At 40.5% G+C, this 23,941-nt stretch overlaps 4 protein-coding genes across 4 annotated transcripts; 2 read left to right on the top strand and 2 right to left on the bottom strand.

Moving 5' to 3' along the window:
• Positions 1-2,130: 2,130 nt before the first annotated feature.
• On the top strand, positions 2,131-5,178 carry mcidas (multiciliate differentiation and DNA synthesis associated cell cycle protein; the record flags this gene model as incomplete). The annotated part of the gene is made up of 5 exons (XM_079447817.1): positions 2,131-2,169; positions 2,252-2,312; positions 2,588-2,676; positions 3,464-3,574; positions 3,777-5,178. The coding sequence occupies 5 exons, from the start codon at positions 2,131-2,133 to the stop codon at positions 4,434-4,436; spliced, it is 960 nt and encodes a 319-aa protein (XP_079303943.1). The 3' UTR covers positions 4,437-5,178.
• Positions 4,713-12,704, bottom strand: pstpip2 (proline-serine-threonine phosphatase interacting protein 2). Its single transcript, XM_079449239.1, has 15 exons — positions 12,509-12,704; positions 11,875-11,975; positions 10,516-10,590; positions 9,668-9,702; positions 9,476-9,582; positions 9,333-9,395; positions 8,423-8,521; positions 7,519-7,564; positions 7,286-7,365; positions 6,822-6,920; positions 6,646-6,742; positions 5,872-5,944; positions 5,717-5,751; positions 5,557-5,624; positions 4,713-5,423 (listed from the first exon to the last, which is right to left on the bottom strand). The coding sequence occupies exons 1-14, from the start codon at positions 12,539-12,541 to the stop codon at positions 5,572-5,574; spliced, it is 996 nt and encodes a 331-aa protein (XP_079305365.1). The 5' UTR covers positions 12,542-12,704; the 3' UTR covers positions 4,713-5,423; positions 5,557-5,571.
• Positions 12,705-16,277: 3,573 nt separating this feature from the next.
• LOC306889731 (uncharacterized protein) lies at positions 16,278-19,186 on the top strand. Its single transcript, XM_079448986.1, has 2 exons — positions 16,278-16,774; positions 16,867-19,186. Exons 1-2 carry the CDS (start codon positions 16,627-16,629, stop codon positions 18,636-18,638), a joined length of 1,920 nt encoding a protein of 639 aa, XP_079305112.1. The 5' UTR covers positions 16,278-16,626; the 3' UTR covers positions 18,639-19,186.
• On the bottom strand, positions 19,184-20,888 carry sub1a (SUB1 regulator of transcription a). Its single transcript, XM_079448987.1, has 5 exons — positions 20,779-20,888; positions 20,322-20,391; positions 19,952-20,083; positions 19,750-19,858; positions 19,184-19,503 (listed from the first exon to the last, which is right to left on the bottom strand). The coding sequence occupies exons 2-5, from the start codon at positions 20,388-20,390 to the stop codon at positions 19,424-19,426; spliced, it is 390 nt and encodes a 129-aa protein (XP_079305113.1). The 5' UTR covers position 20,391; positions 20,779-20,888; the 3' UTR covers positions 19,184-19,423.
• Positions 20,889-23,941: the final 3,053 nt, after the last annotated feature.

Raw genomic sequence — 23,941 nt, 5'->3', positions numbered from 1 at the left:
CTGTAAACATAACTAAGTGGTTAAGATGTGTAATTTCTATAGACACATTCAATTGAAAGTGAAGTCTATAACCATTGACTTTTAAAGTGAGATCAAATGTTTTCTTAGCACATTTAAATAAATAAGTATAAAAATAACATGATTGCAGGTTGAATTTAACATTTCACTGATGTTTACTTGGGGTATGAAATCTCACAGTGTTCTTCAGATTTACTATAATATGACGTAAATAGATACTATTTCAACTCATAAAATCCGTTTGAAGTTGTTTTAAACATGAATTAATAATGACAATTCAATAATCTGAAAGGATTCCTTAATTTATAAATTAGTACGTAAACTAGAATGATATACATGCTCCAAAAGTGTAACTTTAATATGATTTATTGGGTTTTAAAGCATCATTTAGGCCCTTAAGACTCTATTACTCTATTACAGCTCAAGACGCTATAAATCTAAATAATGAATAACTGGACATTAGTGACTTCCTGATAGGAAATCTAACATCTTATGATCCTCTACACTGATGCCACATTTATCATGATCAGATCTAGTCTTATGAACCACGATCAGATGTAGTCTTATGAACCACGGTCAGATCTAGTCTTACGAACCACGGTCGGATCTAGTCTTACGAACCACGGTCGGATCTAGTCTTACGAACCACGATCAGATCTAGTCTCACGAACCACGATCAGGACCACGGTCGGATCTAGTCTTACGAACCACGATCAGATCTAGTCTTACGAACCACGGTCAGATCTAGTCTTACGAACCACGATCAGATCTAGTCTTACGAACCACGGTCAGATCTAGTCTTACGAACCACGGTCAGATCTAGTCTTACGAACCACGGTCAGATCTAGTCTTACGAACCACGGTCAGATCTAGTCTTACGAACCACGGTCAGATCTAGTCTTACGAACCACGGTCAGATCTAGTCTTACGAACCACGGTCAGATCTAGTCTTACGAACCACGGTCAGATCTAGTCTTACGAACCACGATCAGATCTAGTCTTACGAACCACGGTCAGATCTAGTCTTACGAACCAGGATCAGATCTAGTCTTATGAACCACGGTCAGATCTAGTCTTACGAACCAGGATCAGATCTAGTCTTACGAACCACGGTCAGATCTAGTCTTACGAACCACGGTCAGATCTAGTCTTACGAACCACGGTCAGATCTAGTCTTACGAACCACGGTCAGATCTAGTCTTACGAACCACGGTCAGATCTAGTCTTACGAACCACGGTCAGATCTAGTCTTACGAACCACGATCAGATCTAGTCTTACGAACCACGGTCAGATCTAGTCTTACGAACCAGGATCAGATCTAGTCTTATGAACCACGATCAGATCTAGTCTTACAAACCAGGATCAGATCTAGTCTTACGAACCAGGATCAGATCTAGTCTTACGAACCAGGATCAGATCTAGTCTTACGAACCACGATCAGATCTAGTCTTACGAACCAGGATCAGACCTAGTCTTACGAACCAGGATCAGATCTAGTCTTACGAACCAGGATCAGACCTAGTCTTACGAACCACGATCAGATCTAGTCTTACGAACCACGATCAGATCTAGTCTTACGAACCAGGATCAGATCTAGTCTTACGAACCACGATCAGATCTAGTCTTACGAACCAGGATCAGACCTAGTCTTACGAACCACGATCAGATCTAGTCTTACGAACCACGGTCAGATCTAGTCTTACGAACCACGATCAGATCTAGTACGCACACTAATATCTTTATCTATTTCTTATTTATATTACACTAATGTATATAACTTGAAACACAATATAATATGAGATATGAATCAAATAATGTGCAAAAACACGTTGCTTGTACACAGGTAGTCAGCCGATATCAAATATGTGTAAAGCTCATTATTCTTCAGGCGTCAGAAAAGCATTATCACTGGTGTCAAGGTTTCCAGCATCAAACAATGTCGACGGTTGGCGAGCTTGGCGCTGAATAATCGGCGCTCGGAAGCGCGCGGACTCCAGGCACGCGTCGCTACGCGCGCACCTGACGACAACCGCCGCGCTCTGACGTCACCACAGCGTTGACAGCAGAAATGAGTTCGCACGCGCTCACTCTCTCGGCATCAGTTCGTCATCATGCAGACCTGCTTCTACCCTCACGTGTCTTATCTTGCGGTAAACCAGTTCTGCTTTAATAAATACGGATTAGGGATTTTCAGAGGAGTTGCTTGATTCATTTGTTTAATTTTATCAGCAGAATGACGGAGAAGACCCAGTCGACCAATCGTCTTCTGAAGATCTGCTGGACTTCACAGCAGGTGGGACACACTTTATATTTATTATATGTATAGCCTATACAGTACAGGCTACGATAGTTTGGTGCTACACGCCAAAAAATTATTCTGAAAACTGATCACATTTTTCCTGTTAAAGGGATAGTTCATAAAAACAAAAATTCCAGGTTTACTGTAAATAAATACCACGTGGTTCGGCTATTTGCACTGGTTTAAGTATAAAAACCATCGTTTTTGTTGTAGTAAAACTATATTATTACGGTCATTCGAGCTCAAACATGATTCCTTCTTGTTTACAGAGGAATGTCCATCCACAGACACACATTCACTTACATTTGATATTCCAGACCACAGAGACTTGGATTCTTCTCTAGAGCTGAACAGACAGGTGAGCGCACATGAGTTATCAGATAACAGAGTTTTATCATGTTTTTATTGTGTCAGTTAGCAGTATTTTAAGTTATTACAGCGTAATCAAAAACACATTGTAGTTTTATTGATATGGATTGAAAGCACAATAGACAAACATGAATTTCGAGTTATCTCATTTTGAAACCAAACTCTTCATATTACTCCTTAATACTTTATTTATTGTAATTTCTTCCATGTTAAAATGACATCATTCCAGCTCAATGGAAGACGAGTGACCGAAACGTTTTGAAGGCCACAATGGTTTCGAATCTGTATATATTTCTTTGTTCTGATAAACACAGAGAAAGACATTTAAAAGACATGTTCTTGGCCCCCATTGACCCACACAATTGTAGCCAAAGGTGGCCCAGAACTGTTTGGTTACAAGCATTCTTTCGAATATCTTTCTCTGTTCCAAAAATTTGAAAAACGTTATTTTGAACTGTTCCTTTAAATATTTATTGGCATACATGGGAACTGCAAAATCATGAGAAAATCCACATGCCGCAGCTGCTGACTTTTACACTGAAAAATTTCAGATATGACACAACCGACCACAACTTCTGTTTTTATCGATGACTCCCAGCTGAGAAATGATTATTATCTTGACATTGCAAGAGCCCTCAGACACACCGTATCACTGAATCCATATATTTGTTATTTAAATGACCGAGAAATCTGTTCGGATTTATTTCTTGACAATGAGTCACAACATGCCGGAGTAAAGTGCATTACTGAAAACAAGCGGTTTTGTTTCTCCACAGCTTCACGCTCGACTCAGGAGAAAGCAGGAGGAAATCTCGTCCTTGAGGGATGCGAACGCCCAGCTGAGAAAGCTAACTGAACAGGCTGAGCATTACTCCGCCATACTTGATGTAAAGCATCTTTTTCAACAAATTCACTTTGCATGAATTCTGCATAAAAATAAATGTCCAGGTTTTTAACGATCGCAAGTTATGTTCACCCATCCAGGACGTAAACCTGTGAAACTTCAGCATCATTATGGCAACATGATCTCCATATTTTGGTCGATGTCACACCCACCCGTGACGTTTGTTGTATCTATTTCCTCTCTAGATCTTCACAACAGCCCACCAGAGTGAATCAGTCTCAACATCGACACCAAAAACAAATACCGAGACAACAGAGGGTCATTCTACTGGGTCACAACATGCCTGGATCTCTCTGCGGACACAAGAGGACCGATCCGAGCCGTCTTATACATCTTTAACTGACTCGACCAGCACTTACCTGCCATCGGGAGTCAAGCGGCAGCTGTGGTCCAGCTGGAGTGATCTACTCTGTGAAGAAGCTGGAGGAGATGATGCTGAAGAGACAATACCGGACTATGAGACAGACTGCAAGCGGCTCAGACTCGATGATGAACTTGTGGAGCTGGACTTGGAGCAGCTTGAGGCTCAGCTGGACCAAAATGAATGTACTCCTCAACCGCTGGGAGAAGAGTCAGATCTGACACCTGATGAGAGTTTGGAGGTTTATTTGAAGCAGCAGGTCACAGAGAGGGTGAACGTGTTTGGGGCTTTCCGAGGGCTTCGGGTGGTTACAGAAACCCCTTTCGTCAAATCAGATCTTGGGGAGACGAATGGTGTTTGCTTTAAGATCTCAATAAGAGAACACAATACTGTGAAGACTAAGGTTTTCCCTCAAGGAAAGGCATTTACATCCCACACGCCAAGTGGTTCTTGTAGGTTCCTTTGGGTTCCTCATGAGGACTGAACGGTCCTGTGTTCTAAATCACCATCCCTTCAGAGTTCACCTAATATAAAGGATATTTTGAGAAATGTCTCATGTGGATTCGTGAACGTATAATGGTTATCGACAAGGGCCAATGTTGTTTGGTTACCAACATTCTTCAAAACATCTTTTTGTGTTTGGCATGACACGAGGGTCCATTAAATGATTTATGGGTGAACCATTCCTTTAACATTGACTCATATGACACTCTCCAACATGAAGAATAGACTAATAATGATGACATACCTCACGGTTTTTACATGACAACAAGTTTAAATAATACATTTATTAAGGCAATGGATCCAGTGGTGCAAGACTGTAATGACACTATAAATAAATTACATTTTGTAGCCTTTGTAAAGTTGCTGTGTGTAATTTCTGTGCCACTAGCAGCACCAAACTGTCAAAAAAAAAAAGACAATTCCTACATTCTCCATAGGAAGTCCCGAACTAAACTCACAACCTAAAGCCAAAGTCTGTTTCAGGAAGTCGTGCCACTCTGCGGCCATGTTTGCAACGCCTCCGGGCAGCTATTTCAGTCATAGCAAGACCACAGTCCTATCTACTTGAATGGGGAGACAAATATTTCAGAAACGCTGACAAGAATCACAGTTAAATATCATCTTGATGAAAAACTGTTCAGTTTGGTTCCACCAGTGGTGCAGAAATCACACACTTCGGTCTCATTTAATGTCAAACTGTAGATAAAGACAGCAATTTATACAACATTGTTGTTGTGATGTCATCAATGTAGTGAGAACATTCAGTCTTAAGAGAAACTTCGAAACATATTTACACAAGTTTTTTTCATCCAGGGTTAGGCACACCCCTTCATACCAGACTGAAGTATGTTTTTACCACCAGACATAAGGATGCTGGTTTCAACATTACTCATGTGCTCTGTAAGCTCTCTGTGAAATATTGAAGCCTTTACTGTATCCATACCGAGCTGTAGACGGGTTTACGACGCTGTTTTAAAAAAACAAAAATGATTAAAGTGCACTGAATATTTCCTCAAGGAAATCACTGTATTACACTTGACACACAATTTACAAACAATGAAATAAATTGGACCAACATGACATTCCTCCGGCATTCTTACCAGGTTGTGCTCCCATTAGTATCGTATTAGGCTGTAGCCAGGCTCTACACTTGAATATAACGGATCGTCTGGAGGACGACAGACACAATACTCATATAATATGAATTGACTAAACATGCAGAAAAGAATTGAGTTGATATGCTGAAAATGTATTTCATACCTCCTGCAGTTGGTGGTGGCGGTACGCCCGCCCTCCTGGAATAAAAAAACACGGTATGAGGTCACGTTAAAGGTTTATAACGAAGTAAGAAATTCAAATAACATTCGAAGCAGATGTGTGGGTCCGAGCTGGAGCGTGAGGGGCGAGGGGGTCACCTGATAGCTGTTGAAGCCGATCGGGCAGGAGCTGTTCTCTGATTGTTGTAGAAGTTCTCATATGCAATGGGTGCTGCGAAAAGATGAGCGTAAAAACATCAAAGGGCTGACACAGCATTGAAAAAAACGCTCACTTGAAAAAGATATCGTCGTATACGGACCCTCATGTCGTTTCAAACCTGCATGAAGAAAGTCTTACAGTTTAATAACAATGTGAGGGTGAGTAAATAATGACTGAGGAGAGAATATATTTCTATACACAAAAATAAAGTATGATTGTGACTATTACTATTTTTATTTTAGGCTTTTACTGGTTTAGGTTCTCTTCAGGCTTAGCTTTGTAAATTTAGATTTATTTCCAAAACATTCTGGAACAATTTTCTATCTTTCGGTTTATTATTTTTATGAATATTGTGATACTATCTTAACCGTTAGCCAAGTGTCATGTATTGCAATGTATCAGTACGCCCCATGAGTTTTACTATTTGGGTGAACTGTTCTTTTAAAACCAGGGATTAAAGTCACAATAGGCTTTGTCGAATGTCACATTCAGAAGCATGAAAACAAGTCTCAGAGTATCCATCAAATATGCGGACTGAAATCGAATCCAACTATCCAAGTCATCTGATTATCTTAAAAATCATGTTTGTTCGTAGCACTTTTTCCAAAAAGAGAACAAAGATTTCCGTTCTGGTAATGGCACGCTCAACATACAACCCCTAACAAAACACATTGATGGCAATGAGCGGTCGTGATAGGTTCATGCAACAGTACCTGGTGGTTTGTCGCCGGTTCTTCTGAGGTTGACAAAATGCTCGATGTCTTCTTGAATGTTACACTGTTCCAGTGACTTCCTCACTTCCTCATAGATCTGTGTCAGATAAACACACACAGTCAAATGAGCGCCGTAAAGTTAGATTTGGTGTTCAGAAAATGGGGAGTTGAAGTACCTCATCGCTGCTGACGCACTGCTGAGAGAGATGGTTGAGATGAATCCACACTACATTCCTCAAGCTGTTGATCCTCTCTACTTCCTGTTTTTCAAAAAACTGAGAGAACAGAAAAACATTCACTCTCACATATGACTAAGTGGTACAGAAGTGTGGTCTCATAAAGATCACCTGCTTCATATTATAGACAATAAATGACATTTTTCATTTAAATCAGTTAACTTTTTTTAAATGGTCTTTCAACATTCTAAACATTACTGAAATTTCAGACAAAATATGATTGTAATTCAATTTGAGGAAATGAGCCACTTTGTAAATGCAGGATTTTTACTAAAGGAGTTGTGTGATTTCTGTTTGACCTCTAATGAGTTCATATCAGTTTTAAAAGAGCTTGCAGGACGTAAAAAACATGACATGATCTGACATGAGCGTGTATCATGTGTTGCTGGCTGGGGCTTGCTTACCTCGCATGCTTTGACATGCTCGTTCAACCATTCTTCTCTAATCTTCCCCAACATAGACACATTCTGACTATATATTCTGTCTATTATTTAAACAAACAAAAAACATAACATTTTCAATACTTCAAGTCAGCCTTTCAACTATATCCTGTTTGTCTTCTGGCTTGTAAGTTTGTATTTTTTACAAAAAGAAAATACATATATACATTAATAAATGTATATGGGAATATTTCTACCTGATTCCTCTGCGGCCTGCTTGGCTTGTTGCGTTTTGGCATACAGCTGAAAGTATGAGAGAGTGACAACATTACAGCACAACATCACTGTACGGTCATTCACATCAACAGCATACCATCAGAATGTAGGTACTTTTACGGTTGGCCTTGTTCTAAATACAGCGGTTTCCAGGTCCCTATTTTTGTCCTCTGAACAGAATGACTGATGGTTGACTCATTGAAAAGGTTTCTAGTCTTTCAGCAGCTCAAGAGTCTTGTCCTCAGGGCATCACAAATGCAACATTGCCGACATGTTTTACAATGATTCATAGTGTTGTGCATTCTCTGGCAGTCACCCGGACACATAAGTGGCTTGAATGATTTGTTTTGCTGTGATAACTCATTAGCAATGAAAGTCTTGCTCTCTCCAGAGACATTGGGGCCCATTTGACTTTCTGTCCATGTATAATAGTAACTGTTGGAAGTAAACAGCTAAATCTAGGTCAAACCTTAATAATAGTCTTTAAAAAGCTAAAATGCAGATGCATAAAGCCAACGGATACGGCAATATGAATATAGCAACACTGGGGGCGTGAAGGCAAACAAGTAAAATGAGTATAGTTACTCTTTCAGTGGGGAAAATACAGTGAAATATGCATTTTAATGTGCATGTACTGTACATATCTGCAATTGATGGTTGCATGTTCATATACCTTTTCTAAAATAGTAATAATGTTTTTCTTTCTAAAACTTCCACAATCTTCTGGGTATATTTTCCCCATAAAAAAGATTTGTAGCTTTAGTAAAAGATGGGTGGGGCCTTCTTGCTAGCTGTCTGTATATCAGAGAAAAAGCAAACTGAAGCGAGATTTTTGTAACGGTCACACTGGACAAAAACACAAGTCATACTGTTTGATATGTGCACCTTCTCCTGCTGCTTGGAACTGCTGGTGGTGGCGTTTCTGTTCATGTTCTGTTCTGCTTCCTCTTTATCTCGACACTTTTGCTCGTAAGTCTTCTTCGCCTTAAAAAAGCACAGTTGAACATGTCACATTACTTGAGATTTATTACTAAACTAAACTATGTCAGTACACAACAAACATTGTGTATGCACCATAAATACACATTGCAAATGTTTGGCGAATGTACGTTTCTGTTGAGCTCAAAGACTTATTATAAGCGTCAAGTTAAAAGACTTAAGTGTTTGAAAACAGCTTTGTAGACAAACATAAAGTCAAATATAACAAGTTTATAAATGTCCATAAAATTGGGCAGAACTGCGATCTAGTCACAAATTTGCTACTTTTATCTTTAACCCTTTCCCAGGCACTACGTAACTCCCCTTCTTCCATTTCAACTATTTTATAACTTGATGACTTTATTCTTTTACGTAACCTTTCAGGTCGTAAAATAATAAATAATAAATGAACAGGAGTCTCCAATGATTTAACTCAAGAGCTCATTTTTCAATACATGTATCCGTCATGAACTCATCTTGGATCTTATTAAGGGCAAACAATACAGAAACACTAAAACTGCATTAGACAGCAGTACAAAGTATCAATGGAGTTCAATAAAATCCATCTTGAAGTTTCTAGTATTCATTCAAATACACGATTAGCTTATTAACCTGAAAGCGTCGCTATCAAAACTGTTTCTTACGTTTGAATGAGAAGCTTCCATTTTAATGAACAAAGCCATTTAACAACTTACTTCCCATTTAGTAGATCTAAAATCAGGTGCTCATATTCACTTCCCTCATGGCACTGCTTCGGGACATATATACTTCCCTCTAAGGATATAATGTAGCAATGCACTCTTTTATGAATACTTACTTCAGTGGTTTTCTTGTATTGGGCCACCTTCTGCTTGTGAAGAGCATCCATTTGTTGCTCTACCTGGTAAAAAAAAAACATCCTATTAAACATCTATTGGTTAATAGAAATCGGCCAGAGAACACGCTAGCTGTACGTCTTACCTTCTTTCGGGCCTCCTTTTGTTTCTCTCGGAAATCTTCTAATTTTTTGGCTTCTTCTCGCATGGTTTGGGCCAAATGGAGATGAGACAAACTCACATTTTCTGTTTCTGCAAAGATATGCATTTAAAACGTAAATGAGGTGATAGGATAACACACGACAAAGTTGAAATGCTCAAACACATCTGTACTTACGTAGCTTTAAAACGTCGAGCGATCGTTTCAAGGTGCTAAAAGAAACAAAACATTGTTGAGTCACTGACTTCCCGCTTTTGTGTGAACACAGTATGGTCAAATTGCTGACATCAGTCATCAGTTCTTTTATAAGAGAACAAGCACATAACCAACCAACTACAAACATGTCACCAGCACAAAGACTGAGTGGGGTTTCATTGGATAAGAGCTGTTTTTGGCAAGAGCATCTCAGTGCGAAATGATCTCATATGTACACTATACTAATAACTATTAATATATCACAAGGTGTTCTGTCATGTTGCCTTTGTCGGATGTCAGTGCGAGAAAAGGATGTCAGTTCGAAGTGCCTCAGTTTCAGTCAAGAAAACCGAAAGTCCTAAATAATTTCTAAAATCGCTAATAAAATCAGGTTTACAACCAACATTTGTTTCTTAAGCTTAAATCGCACTAAAAACACATTTTTCATGACTGTCCAGTACCTCACAAGACAAAGACCCTTGCCAGAGAATCGTTTTTATCTATTGACGAATGTCGATCTGGTCTTTTTTTCTGAAAAGTGAGACTTCCTATGTTGCAGCATTTCAATTCCCCTTATTTATAGAAACAGCAGTGCCGCATCTTGTTAATATCTCTTATCTGTGGTTATGTGGTTGCTGACATACTGAAGAAAATGGATGGATAGATGGCGGTTCACATGGAAAAGTCATACTGCTCAATGTAACCATGCAAGACGTTATGACATTTGATTTATTCTATAACCTAAATAAGTAGTTTTCACTAAATATGAAAATGATGACAACTCTCTTATATAACTGCATCTAATAATAATAATAATACGTAATACTTACTTCATTTCACTATGTCCACACACTTTCTTGGACAAACCCAGGAGCTCCTTGGCATATTTCTCCTCTATAACAGCTCTGAAAGTCATGTAGTGAACATTTAGTGGCAGTTTCCTGGACAAAGAGTAGCTGAAGACAAGACTATTAAAAAAACATATTATATCCTAATTTAACTACGGCAGTTTCCAAAAACACATTACTGGTGTGCATCTTGAGACAAAACAATTGCACCGATATATTTTAAGATATCTTAGTGAAAGTTATTTTTGATCAAGACACATTTAAGACTGAGACTAGTCTTCAGCCTTGTCTGGGAAACCCCCTCTTAATGTTTAACGGAATGCTAAAAGCTAATTGTCAATGCATATGTATTCACATTCTCAATTTGAGCAAGCTTTTTAGAAAAGATCACGAAGACAAACATTAAAGGAGTCATATGGCATGAATATGTGTTTTCTGTGTCTTTGGTGTTAAAAGTTGCCCATGCATGTATTAGACACGTAAAATTGCAAAAATTAAAGTGTCGGAAAACAAAAAATGCATTGAATCTAAAAGCGAATGCTCACCCAGACCTGCCCGAAACGGCTCGTGTAGCCACACCCCCACAAATCTACATCAGTTCGTGGTATGATTCGACTAAGACCGCCCAAACCTATACGCAAGTAAGGTGGGCATATCCGTCAGTACAATTTCTATTGAACCGGATGTTGCAAACATGGTAAGAGGCGTTACATTTCCGTCACACCCTTGCAAAATTCGACCAATCGCTACGCACTGGGACTGGCCAATCATAGCACAGCTAGCTTTTCATAGCGCACCTAGCTTTTCAGTGCGATGAGCTTTGTAAAAATTCTTTGCAGCGGGGCATAGAGGAGATACAAACTTGCACACGATGTAGAAAATACAGCGTTTTTGAACCTTAAATCGTGTTTACACGTTGCATTACATCTAAAACAAACAACAATATTTGTTTAAGCCGTGTCATTTGACCCCTTTAAAGAAATACTGGAATACCATGCACTAGTGAATCATGTGAATGTTTTAAATGTTTTAAATGTTTTAACTCCGGTATTTGTGGTAGTCAATAAACTGTCACATGCAGTCATTTTCACATGAAAAAATGAAATCTTGCAACAAACACCTTTCTACAGTAGCAAAGATAACGGATTTGATATTGAATCAATGTTAAATTGGTCATTCTCAACACTGATACAACATTGAATCAATTATTTGCTGTTTGGCCAGTTTTTAAGTTGACGTCCAACTTCCTGCGACTTGCAAATACTCATGTCAAAATGCAGTTGTCATTATATCTGCGAGGATATCAACGTTGAGCTGTGAAGAAACTGGACAACATCTCACCTGGCTTTCATAAAGTCCTCGAGTTCTTTGCACGTCCTTTTTCCATCATTTAGGTGCTGGATAATGCTGTCGTATCCTGCCGTGCTGGTAATATCAACATTCTGCAAAGACAATCGTGTGATCCCAGACTAAACACAGTTGTTACAAAACGTGTGACGTTTTTTCTGACCGTGCAACTCTTTGGACTGTTTACTGTCATTATCTGTCATATTTATAGGTCTGAGGAGCAGACATGGCATCATAGGCAAAGCCTCAGTCAACATGAAACATGTCCCAAAATCAAAGTTAAGAAAACTTGCACTTTACTGCGTCCTATGTCAACTAAGGTATTAAACATGTTTCAACATTCCCAGTAATATTGTCTGTAATTCAGTCTGGCACATTAAAAACAAAACATCTGGTTTGTCAGTTTGGGAGCTGTTGATGTTTTTCTTGTGAAACGTGTTGGCAGTTTCCTTTAAGGAAATTAACGCCGTTTCGAAATGTGACAGAAAAACACAAAGAGCTGAATTTCAAGATCAAAACAGATTGTTTATGTTTTTTTATGATACAAATCAACAATAAAACACACGTTCAGCTCTATTCCAAGCAACGAGGGCATATGGCTAAGTAAGAAAAAAGAAGCCCATCTTACCCAAAAGCTGTCTTTAAAATGTAGTTCTCTCATTGCGTCGGTTCAAGTGTTAGTGAAAGTGTCTGTGTAGTTCCGTTTTTGCCTTTAATGAAGATGCTAGCGGCGTTCTTCAAAACTGTCATTATGGTCTGCTGCATGTCATGCTTTATAAAGACACGCCTCTCGGTCTGATCACGTATCGCTTCGCCTCTGTGTTGTCTCATTGGCTAGTGGGCGTGGACATGTTTGGGGCGTATGGAATATGGAAGGCCATTTAGGCAGAAATGTCTTTAGACGTAACGTGGACAGGCGTTATAGCGCCTAAAGACGTAATTTCGTGTACAGACGTTAGACGCGTCGATGCGTTATTGCGTGTAGACGCATAAACCCACAACTTACGCTGTCAAACTAAAATTCACATCAAGAAATGTAGCCCTTACCATATTTCATTTTAGCTACACTTTCCCTTTGACTCTTTTTATTTTGCTTAAAAGCATGGCGAAAATACAGTTTAATATTATTATATAAATAATTAAATTTAGAATTACTAAACATAGCATTTTGTGGAAAAAACTCTGTTTTGTGTACTGGTTAACCAATATCATATGCTGCATTTAGTTTGCATTTCAAAACATATATTTTAACAAAACATATTATTCACACGGCAAAACTGCGTACTGAGCCCCTTTCTCTACTCCCTTTTCACACTCGACTGCAGGCCTGTGAACGGGTCTAACTCCTTCATCAAGTTTGCAGACGATACAACGGTGATTGGTCTCATCAGCAACAACGATGAGACTGTATACAGGGAGGAGGTCCGACACCTGGCCACATGGTGCTCAGACAACAACCTGCTCCTTAACACCTCCAAGACAAAGGAGATCATCGTGGACTTCAGGAAGGCGAAAGGAGGCACACACGGGTCCACATTAATGGGATGGCTGTTGAACGTGTTTCCAGTTTTAAGTTCCTGGGGACTCTGGGGATATTTCAGAGGACCTGTCCTGGACCCCCAACACCTCATGCCTGGTCAAGAAGGCTCACCAGCGTCTCTTCTTTCGGAGGACACTGAAGAAGAACCAACTGTCTTCAACTATCCTGGTGAACTTCTATCGCTTGCCCGTTAGAGAGCATCCTGACCAACTGTGTCACAGTCTGGTAGGGGAACTGTTCTGTTGGTGAGCTCAAGGCACTGCAGCGGGTGGTGAAAACAGCCCAGCGCATCACAGGGACTACACTTTCACCCATTGAGGACATCCAGAAGAAACGCTGTCTGCGTCGAGCTCGCAGCATTCTCAAGGACTCCTCTCACCCTGCTCATAGACTGTTTACTCTCCTGCCTTCCGGTAGGCGCTTCCGGTGCCTCCGGACAAGAACCAGCAGACTTAGAAACAGCTTTTTTCCCAGAGCATTATTGAACTCTGCCCCCCACTGATTCCACTACCTCTCTTACCTTGAACTCCAAGCTGCTATAACATTGTTTACATTGCACTACAGGGCTGCATGCATGACTGAATTGTACACACCAGTACTTCATGTTATCTGCTCTACTGGACTGTTTACACGAGCACAGCCTCATTTGCACTCTATACTGCTCACTTGCACATCTGAAATATGCTCATTTGCACTAATGGACCACTTTCATAACTGCACTAACTTATCTACTGCACTGTAATTCCATTAACTGCATCTACTCATCTATTGCACTGTAACTTCAATAACTACATAACTACATTAACTAATCTACTGCACTGTAACCTAATTAACTGCATTAACTCATCTTCTGGACTGCAACCTATTAACTGCATTAACTAATCTACTGCACTGTAACCTAATTAACTGCATTAACTCATCTTCTGGACTGCAACCTATTATTAACTCTTATACTGCACCGTATCTTTAATAACCGCATTAACTCATCCACTGCACTGTTACTTCAACAATTGCATTAACTCACCTATTGCACTGCAACTTTAACAGCTAATGTCAATAATCTATGCACACTTAAATCACTTGCACTATTGTTTAGTCTAAATTATTATCTGCTCATATCCACCTGTACATTAATGTTCATAGTATATAGTCATCTGTATATATTGTTCATAGTACATACCTACTGTCATATTTTCATAGAACATACCTACTGTAAAATATTTTCATAATCCATGCCCACTGTATAATATTTTCTCAATATTGTATTCTGTATTTATTCAAACTGTATATCCTGCACTTGCTAATTGCACTTCTGGTTAGACCTAAACTACATTTCGTTACACTGTACTTGTATATGTGTAATGACAATAAAGTTGAATCTAAGAAATTTTGGCAAAGACATTGCTTTTCCTTGTCTACTTCTACCGCTTTTATTTTGAAATGCTCTCTTTTTCCTTGTCCTAAAATTACGTATTGCTGACTCATCCGGAACGTATCCAGAACTAGGACCATATGCACTAGGCTTGTTTGAGATGAGCAAAATCTGCGCAGAACCGATCACCGGTGATCACTGCGAGCTGCATGCCGGTTAGAAAAGTGTCCGAGTTACGTCCGCCTTGCTCTGATGTCATGCTGACGTGTGCCAAAAAACTCTCGCAACAGCGAGGCGGCTGTGTCGGATTGAGCAGTCGAGCGCAGTTGCTCTCCTCCGACTGCGCTATTCAAAAGCATGATGGGAAATGACTGACTGACGACACAACTTCAAGCTCATTGGTTGAGAATGTTAACTGATACATTTTCTCTTCATTCTAAGAATTAGATTACCCATCTATTTATTTATATTTACATGCAAACAAAAACAAAACACGGCTGAAGTTAAGAATTAGGACATGCGTTTATTTTATATTTCTCTTCATTAGAATTCTTCCTTGTTGTAATTTTCTCTTCATTCTATTGTATGTTTGTGTGAATTAATAAATCAATCCATTAAAAATATACATGCACGCATACATATCTAAATGGACTGTTTAGTCATTATGCCTCATCTTTGTGTGGTTTCATCTGAGAAGTGTCTGGGTCTTAAAACAAGGGAAGAAATTCTGAAGAATTTTTGCTACAATACAGCTTTGACTTGCATGGTATGGAAAAATACTATGGACGTGAAATGGTGGCAGAAACCTGCTTGTTATTAAATATGATAAACATTTGTTATGACCTCTGTCTCTCAAAAGCAACTTGTTTTTTATTTCATTTACCATTTGTTTATACAATCCTTGAAAATGTCTTACATGTTGTTGTGTAAGCTGTTTATTTGGACATTATTTGACAGTACATTCTGTGATTATTATTGTAACCATCTTCATGTAAAAATTTTATTTCGATTACATCCACTTCGTCTGCGATAAAAAACGCGAACACGATCTCCTCCACTGTTCACGTTTACAAGCGACAAAACAGCGAGATTCACGAAGTGTCCGACTTCAAAGGTCTTTTTTGACCCCTCCCCTTACTGCAGCCGCCTACTCTCACCTACATTTCAGGCGAGGCAAGGCGCATCTCAAACAAGCCGAATGCCACGCATAAGGGCACGTCACGTTTAAATGCATTATTCATGAATGACACGTGGCTACGTTAACGATGACGTCACGGCAATATGTTTAATCAATTTTATGCAAATCCTTCCGTTTTGGGGCTCACCATTGGCTAAACCAAAACGTCTGTACGCGAAATTACGTCTTTGTTATAACGTCTGTACACGTTACGTCTAAAGACATTTCTGCCTAAATGGCCTTCCATATACATAGGGGTGGGGCGTACTGTGTGGTTCCGCCCATGCCCCGTCTGGTTAACGGCTAGTGATGACGTCTAGGGGTCACCATGTTGCCGTTTCCGCTGTTTATCGTGCATGTTGAGAAGACGTGTGGGTTTTGCATCTTAGGTGCAGATTGTAGAATCACATTTGTCGACCGATTATCAAAGGAGATTTATAAATCAGCACGTGAAACTTCGCCATTGCTCGATTCAAGAGACAGAATAAACCCTGATGTCTGAAGGCTTCTCTCTTTGCATTGCTAGCCTTGAGCATTTCACCGGTTTCCTTTTTAGGTGTTTTGTTTTATCAGTGTTTTTATTCTCTATACCTTTCGTTTATTTCTTTTTTTGTCCTGTTCATTTTGTAATGAATTGTTACGTTGCCCCATGCAACAATGCATACAACGGTGTTAACCAAGGGAAAGTGTGACAACTTGTTGAAAGAACCCACTAGTAAGTGCCCATTCTGCAAGTACACCAGCATGCCACCGATGGTGCATTATCATATTAAAAATCACTTGCAGTTGGCAGTGACACATCTAGGTAAGTTTCTTTTTAATGTAATGCACTTATTTTATTATTTCTGAATTTGTAAAGAATGTATGTGTGTATTGAAGATTTGTTGATCTTTTCAGATTTCACCATCGTAAAATGCAACTTGCACTGTCGACCAAAATCCCACTTTCACTGCTGCTATTGTTCAGAGACTGTGATACAGCGGTCACAGTTGCTGCTGCACATCGCTAACCATTCTATTAAGTTTTCACCAAACCAGCCACAGACGCCCGCCACCCTGCAGCCACGGACGCCCGCCACCCTGCAGCCTCTGACACCCGCCACCCTGCAGCCTCTGACACCCGCCACCCTGCAGCCTCTGACACCCGCCACCCTGCAGCCTCTGACACCCGCCACCCTGCAGCCACAGACGCCCGCCACCCTGCAGCCACAGACGCCCGCCACCCTGCAGCCTCTGACACCCGCCACCCTGCAGCCTCTGACACCCGCCACCCTGCAGCCACAGACGCCCGCCACCCTGCAGCCACGGACGCCCGCCACCCTGCAGCCTCTGACACCCGCCACCCTGCAGCCACGGACGCCCGCCACCCTGCAGCCTCTGACACCCGCCACCCTGCAGCCTCTGACACCCGCCACCCTGCAGCCACGGACGTCCACCGCCCTGCAGCCTCTGACACCCGCCATCCTGCAGCCACGGACGCCTGCCGACCTACAGCCACGGACGTCCACCACCCTGCAGCCTCTGACACCCGCCATCCTGCAGCCTCTGACGCCCGCCATCCTGCAGCCACGGACGCCTTCCGACCTGCAGCCACGGACGTCCACCGCCCTGCAGCCTCTAACACCCGCCACCCTGCAGCCACGAACGCCTGCCGACCTGCAGACACGGACATCCACCGCCCTGCAGCCTCTGACACCGGCCACCCTGCAGCCTTTGACGCCCGCCAACCGGCAGCCACGGATGCCCGCCACCCTGCAGCCTCCGAAGCCCACCACCCTGCAGCCTCTGACAACCGCCACCCTGCAGCTTCAGATGGCTGGGACGGCCGCTGCCCCACAGCCTCAGATCCAGCAGCCCGAGACGCCCCCCACCCAGCTCTCACAGTTACCAGATGCACTGCAGCCTGATTGGCTCACTGTCCCGCAACCTCAGTCGCTCGCCGTCCTCCCAAAACACTCTGCAAAAAGGACTGTCAGTTGCAGCCAATGCAATTTAACATTGCTGGCAAAAAATCTAAGAGTTCACATTGCAAGGCATCACACTGACATTGAAAAGCACTTTCAGTCTCAGTGCATTGACTGTAACATCGGTATTTTTGCAGTTCAGAAAGCTTTTCACAGCCAGGCAACACCCATACATGTGATCAAAAATACCCAGGGCCGGAACCAGCGCACGGAATGCGAACTCGAGGAGTGCAATTTAAGTTCACAGTTTGCCCCTAACAGTGGAATACCGCCTTCCGAGTGCAGTCACGTAAAATCACTGTCATTTTGTGCCGAAGTAGACCACCCTAATGTTACACTGACTGAAAACAGTCTCTCTCAGCTGGTGCAGCAGAAGTGGTTTGGCGAGGCGAGGAAAGCCCAGCTGTTACTGCTACAGCAACATGCGAATACTGCAGACACACATTTGTCTGTTCACGTCACTGTTGGAGGGCCGTCATCAAAGTACTTCATTTCTGTTTTTGAACCGGAGAAGTCTTGTTACAGTAGGATGGGAAGGGTGATGGTGACTTTTGAAAAAAATAAAAATAGTTGGTACTGTCCATGTGCAAAAGCTCGCCAATCTTGTATGCATAAAGACACAGCTAAGTGGCATCTTTTCCAAATGCTACCAGGACTCTTCATGAATGTCTCGAGTTCAGAGGAGGTTTTGAACGCGGGCATGTAATGATTCAGAAAAGCGCCTTAATGACTTTCTATGGACTTTTTTTTGCCATCTGGTGGTCAAAGCGTATAACTGCACGTCCTGTCATAATTGTTGGAAAATGTTCACAGCCCCATAACATGTATTGAAATTACGAAAATAGTCCATATCTTAGTAACATTGTTTTTCAATTAGTCATTTAACAAAAACGTAATTAAGTAAAAGTATTGGTTCAAGTAACCTGAATCCTCTAATTTAGTGACATTTTTAAGCTTTAAGTCATAAGTATTCAATCTCTGTAGACCGTACATAAAATGTTAAGTAAAATTTGACATTACATGTTCTTATCTCTGGAGCTAACAACGCCATGAACCAGAATTGGAATTTAACATTTTCATTTACAACAGCCAATGAAATGTAAGCCACCTACAAAACCACAACCTTCTCTGAAATTCATTTAAAATATGTTCATCTTATAGATGTTTATAGCATGAGACAGAGAGATAAATACAGCTGTTGCGTTAAATAGTCCTTTGCGAGAAAGTTCAAAATAAACCACAACGTTGTAATCCATTTCTATGACCTTTATTGAAAATGAAAAGCACAAATTCACTCCCCATCTCTTCCAAGCCAACCCCAACCATGAAATATTAAAACAATACAGTTACCAATTATTTCAATACGCCCTAATCTAAAATATACACACAGAATGTCCTGGTGTACACATTTGCTTTGCAGAACACAGGCGAGGTGCAGAATGAGAATGTTTAAAAAAGATGCAACACATCCTTGTGCAATGCAAACAGGTCTTATATTCTTCTCACAGCCTCATCGATGTCACTCATCTGCTCTTTTAGCTGGTTCCACTGCTCTGGGTTCAGTGAAATACCTGAGAGAATGCAAAAACACCATTTAAAATTAAGCATGATGTGACCTACACGTCTGAATATGCCATCTTCCCAATTCTGCATTAGTTGTTAGTGCATCTTTTAGATGTTATGCACACTGTAAGTTATATGAATTGTTTTTCAGCAGAAGTATGTTATACATTATGTCATCATTTTGTGTCAATAGGCTTTGACTATCCATTTGTTTGTTGTGACGCATGATATATTTAAAAGAATTAACAGGTTACCTTTTCTCCCAGGCTTCATTTCACCCTCCTGGTCCATCCAGTATTCTCTGATATCAATCAGCACTTTTCCTTTGAAATCTCGGACGCTCACATACCTCATCTTTCCTATCTTAACCAAAACAGATTTTCATTATGTGTTCGTTCTGTCAAAGTATCAGGTTAACAGATCATTATGTCATTATACATCTGTTTAACTATTTACCTGAAACATATTATCACTTTTATCACTTTTATTGCTGCTGCTGCTTTTGGAGGCTGCTGACACCTTTGAGGTTTCTCCACCCTTTAGTTTCTTTGAGGGCTTCTCGGGAGTCGTCGGCTTCTTTCTCTTGGCCTGAAACGGGTTTTATTACACCGAGCACACTTCACTTTTTAAGTTTAGAGGTTGCAAAATAAGATGATTGCAAATAAGGTTCTTTTAAAGGGAGGTGATGGATCCAACAACGACATTTGCTCAACTTGTAAAATGGTTATTCTGAGCAGAAATACAAATTTGCAGACACTACTATGGGATACCATGTGCTTGTATTACCAAGTAAGTACCAAATGTGACCCAGAGGTTATTTGCATACCTTGGTGTCAACGTCACTATCAGAATCACTGTTTGACGTAGAGGACAACACTTCCTTGGACTTGGGCATTCTGAAAAGCACAACAAAGCAACTCATAAATAACATAACATACATAAATAAACATAACTATAAAGAGTATACACTGCATACATATTGTTGCTCTTTAATGATTTGTAATGATGCTCTAACATGCAACATCACCCAATATTGCCTCGCTTTGCCGAAATTGTTATTTTCCAAAGCAGCACTTTTTGCAGGAATCTCATACGAGTAACAGAAAAGTATTAAGATCGCCAGTTTGAACTGGTTATGAACTCAGTCGTGATGCTCAGGAAGGCCCGAATATAAAACGCGCAGTAGGGAGCGCTAACAGTTTCGTTTCAATGCAGGAAAAATGTTATTTGAACATGTTTGCTGTTATTACAGTCGTACTCTGCTGCACGTATCAAAGACTTACGTGATGTTGAAAGGTAAAATGATCAGTCTATCCGATGAGCGTTTCTGCAAAAACCTGTACTGATCGCGCTTGACGCTGTAACAGGAAGCGGACTTTAATACGGAATTGTGGGAAATGTAGTTTAGACGGCGCACGAAACCCTATAAACCGTTACTGTATCCGGTTGTACTTTATAGCATTTGTAAATGCATTGGCTGACATGAGCTGACTTACAATGAGCAACATTGTTTTTTTCAGCATTTATTAATCTTTGTCAATGTTAGTTAAAGTCCCAGTGATGTTAAAATGACGGTTCTTACTTTTTCATGAAATTTTGCAGCGTTTATAGTGAATAGCTCATCAATGTGGGTCATTTTCGTTTTAAACTTCACGTACCCTCATAATCTTCAGTTAGAATCTGAAAATACACTTCCACCCTGACTATCCATCTCAAATGACGTCAATTTGACGGCTTGGGCGGAGCACCGGTTAACTCCTCCCTTTCAACTGTCAGTCTGCTGCCAGTTTCGTTTTAAAACACTATTCAATTTTCGTTTACACATCCTATCAATTCGCAGGGGAAAACGCAAGCCGCGCCTCCATGCGTGAGCAGAGCGAGAGCAGCGCGGTTTTTTTCGGCGTGCATGTTGAGGTATATCCAGCTGCAGAAAAATTGGTGTTGTGAAAAATTATCGCATATTTTAAGTTCAGCGTTTATCTGCTAAATATTTAAATTGTGCCAGGCTTTATCATCTTATTGAAGCTTTATTATGTTGTCATACTTTATTGTATTAAAAACAAAATGTATGGATGGTTCGATACATTTTTGCGTGTTGTAAATGGGCCTTGCGGTGACATGGATATTAGAACATAAACATGGTTTATAAGGACATCTGTGTGTCCTCATAAGCCAAAATAAAAAATCTAAAAAATGCAGCGGTCCACTGGCTGAATATCAAAAATATGAACACCACACAAGGGTTAAAGAAGTTTATCTTGTGAAAGTGTTAAAGTGTTTGTTCCAGGTTCCTCTGTTATATCTATTGTTTGTGAGGTAATGTTACCTTTATAGTTGAGTATTTATTTAGACCCGCAGCACCACCAGAGCCCCGCCGCCAGCACCGGAAGTGAGGGGGGAGATATAATTGTCACAGACACCGTAAAAACCAACAAGGGTCGGAGTTTACCGCCGAGTAGCGCCACTTACAGTTTTTGAGCTTTTATTACACACGAAACGTCACACTTTATACATGTTATAATGATACAGTTACAGTACAATAAGCATTTTAACATATTATCTTGTGTAATATAATTGTATAGTTATCAATTGTATTATGAGAGTAACTTCCTGATCACGCTGTTAAAAATAATGCTTGAAACTTATGGGAATTTTATATAAAATATCATGTATTGTACAAGAACATGTGCAGCATGGATTTTTTATTTTAAAAAGCCGACAATTACTTTTTTATTGTTTTAAAAGAAAGAAAAATGTAAATAAAATTGTCAAACGAAGAATTAACTCTGACGCCCATTTTGTCGGCGGGGCTCTGGCGGTGCTGCGGGTCTGCAGCTGGATACGATTGTGCATGTTATCAAATGTGTGCTTTCATACCGGGAGCAGGAGCAGCGCGTCAGCGTCAAGCAGGGGCGTCGCGTGAGAAGCACTGATGCGATGGTTTCAGCGCCGAGTCTATTTTTGCTGCACTGCTCAAGCTCAGTTAAAGTGACAGTACACTTTTAGATGGACAAAACTAATTGTTGCACAGTAAAGATCCTCAAATTGCACAGAATACGCAAGCCTGTTGTGTTTTTTTTGCAAGATGGTAAAAACAAGCACACATTTATATTTCATTTAGGCATACCACTTCATTTGTCTTTAAATATTTCTGTATAAATATAGTCTGTATTCAGGTAGTCTAGGTCTGTCCTATTTTGACTGAAACAACATGAATTGGCCTGTTTATAGTTTACCATTTACGTGGGTGTTGCACACTTGCTAACATAAGTTTATGTGTATCACGTTCACAAATGTTTAAACTTAGAGAACAAATGCATTCTGTGTGGTTGGTTTGCTCACCTTGCACATTTGATGCAGCTGCTGTCACGCTGTGCACAAGAGTCCGGTGTGAATAATACCCTCGCGAGTCTGTAGGTGCAGTGATGATGAAGTTACGTTGACGGCGCTGCTCTCGCTCTGCGGACGCATGCAGTGTGAACTGGGGGTTAAGCGCGAGTGATTTACATGTTAAGTCAATGCAAAAACGCGATTACCTACTTGTGGTGCGATCACGCGAGTTAAAAAATCTGAACTTTGGCGAAAATTCACGCCGCATTAACCAATCAGCAGCTTGCTCTAGTAGGGCCGTGAGCGAGCGGCAGAAGCCCCTCCCATGACGCGCCTGGAAGCAAATTTCACGCGCGAATGAAGTGAGTAAACTCAAAACGTTCAAGCGTCCAACTACACGCGAATAGCGCGATTTACCGCGTTTGGTGTGAACAATCCGAATACGGAAGTTAAAATAATCGCAATTTCCGGTTCACGGGGACTTTAATTTCAACAAATGTGTTCGTTGTTAGTGCATTAACTAATGTTCACAGTTACAACTTTTGTTTTAGTAATACAGCAAATGCTGTCTTCTTTAGTTATAGGCCTAATGTTACTCTGACCCTGTTTTTATTCACTCTTTCATTTGGCAAACTTAGATGGGTGTAAAGTAAGCTTAAAATGAATGTTTATAAATGTCTCTGAGATGTTCCTGTATTAGCAAGATTATTCGTGAGCGTCTGACACTTACCACTGCGGTTTCCAAGTTTAGACTTCTTTAAGGGTGGTGTCTAACCCAGACACACGTACACTATTGACCCACGGTATTGATCAACTGTTAGATCAGACATGTCTGAGGTTATTTATGATGTTATCGGAACTGAGTCTCTGGACGGAGGAGAGAGTTGACATGAGGGTGAACATCTATGAAAGTTTAGATTCTGTAAGAAATCATGAAGCCGTGATAAACTGGGAGAGACAGCAAGCGCTTCATCACACAGGTACTGACACTCATTTCTCACTTGATTTATTGAAGGAAAGAAAGAAAAGACAAATGTAATGTGATGTTGGTTATTTTCAGGAAGTGTTTCAGCAGAGAACAGAAGATACAGATCAGTTCAAGTGTGTTTGTGGTTG

Source organism: Barbatula barbatula (assembly GCF_947034865.1).
Source record: "Barbatula barbatula genome assembly, chromosome: 24".
Taxonomy (NCBI): domain Eukaryota; kingdom Metazoa; phylum Chordata; class Actinopteri; order Cypriniformes; family Nemacheilidae; genus Barbatula; species Barbatula barbatula.
Note: the sequence above shows the minus strand (reverse complement) of the source record. Positions and strands in the feature narration are given on the sequence as shown.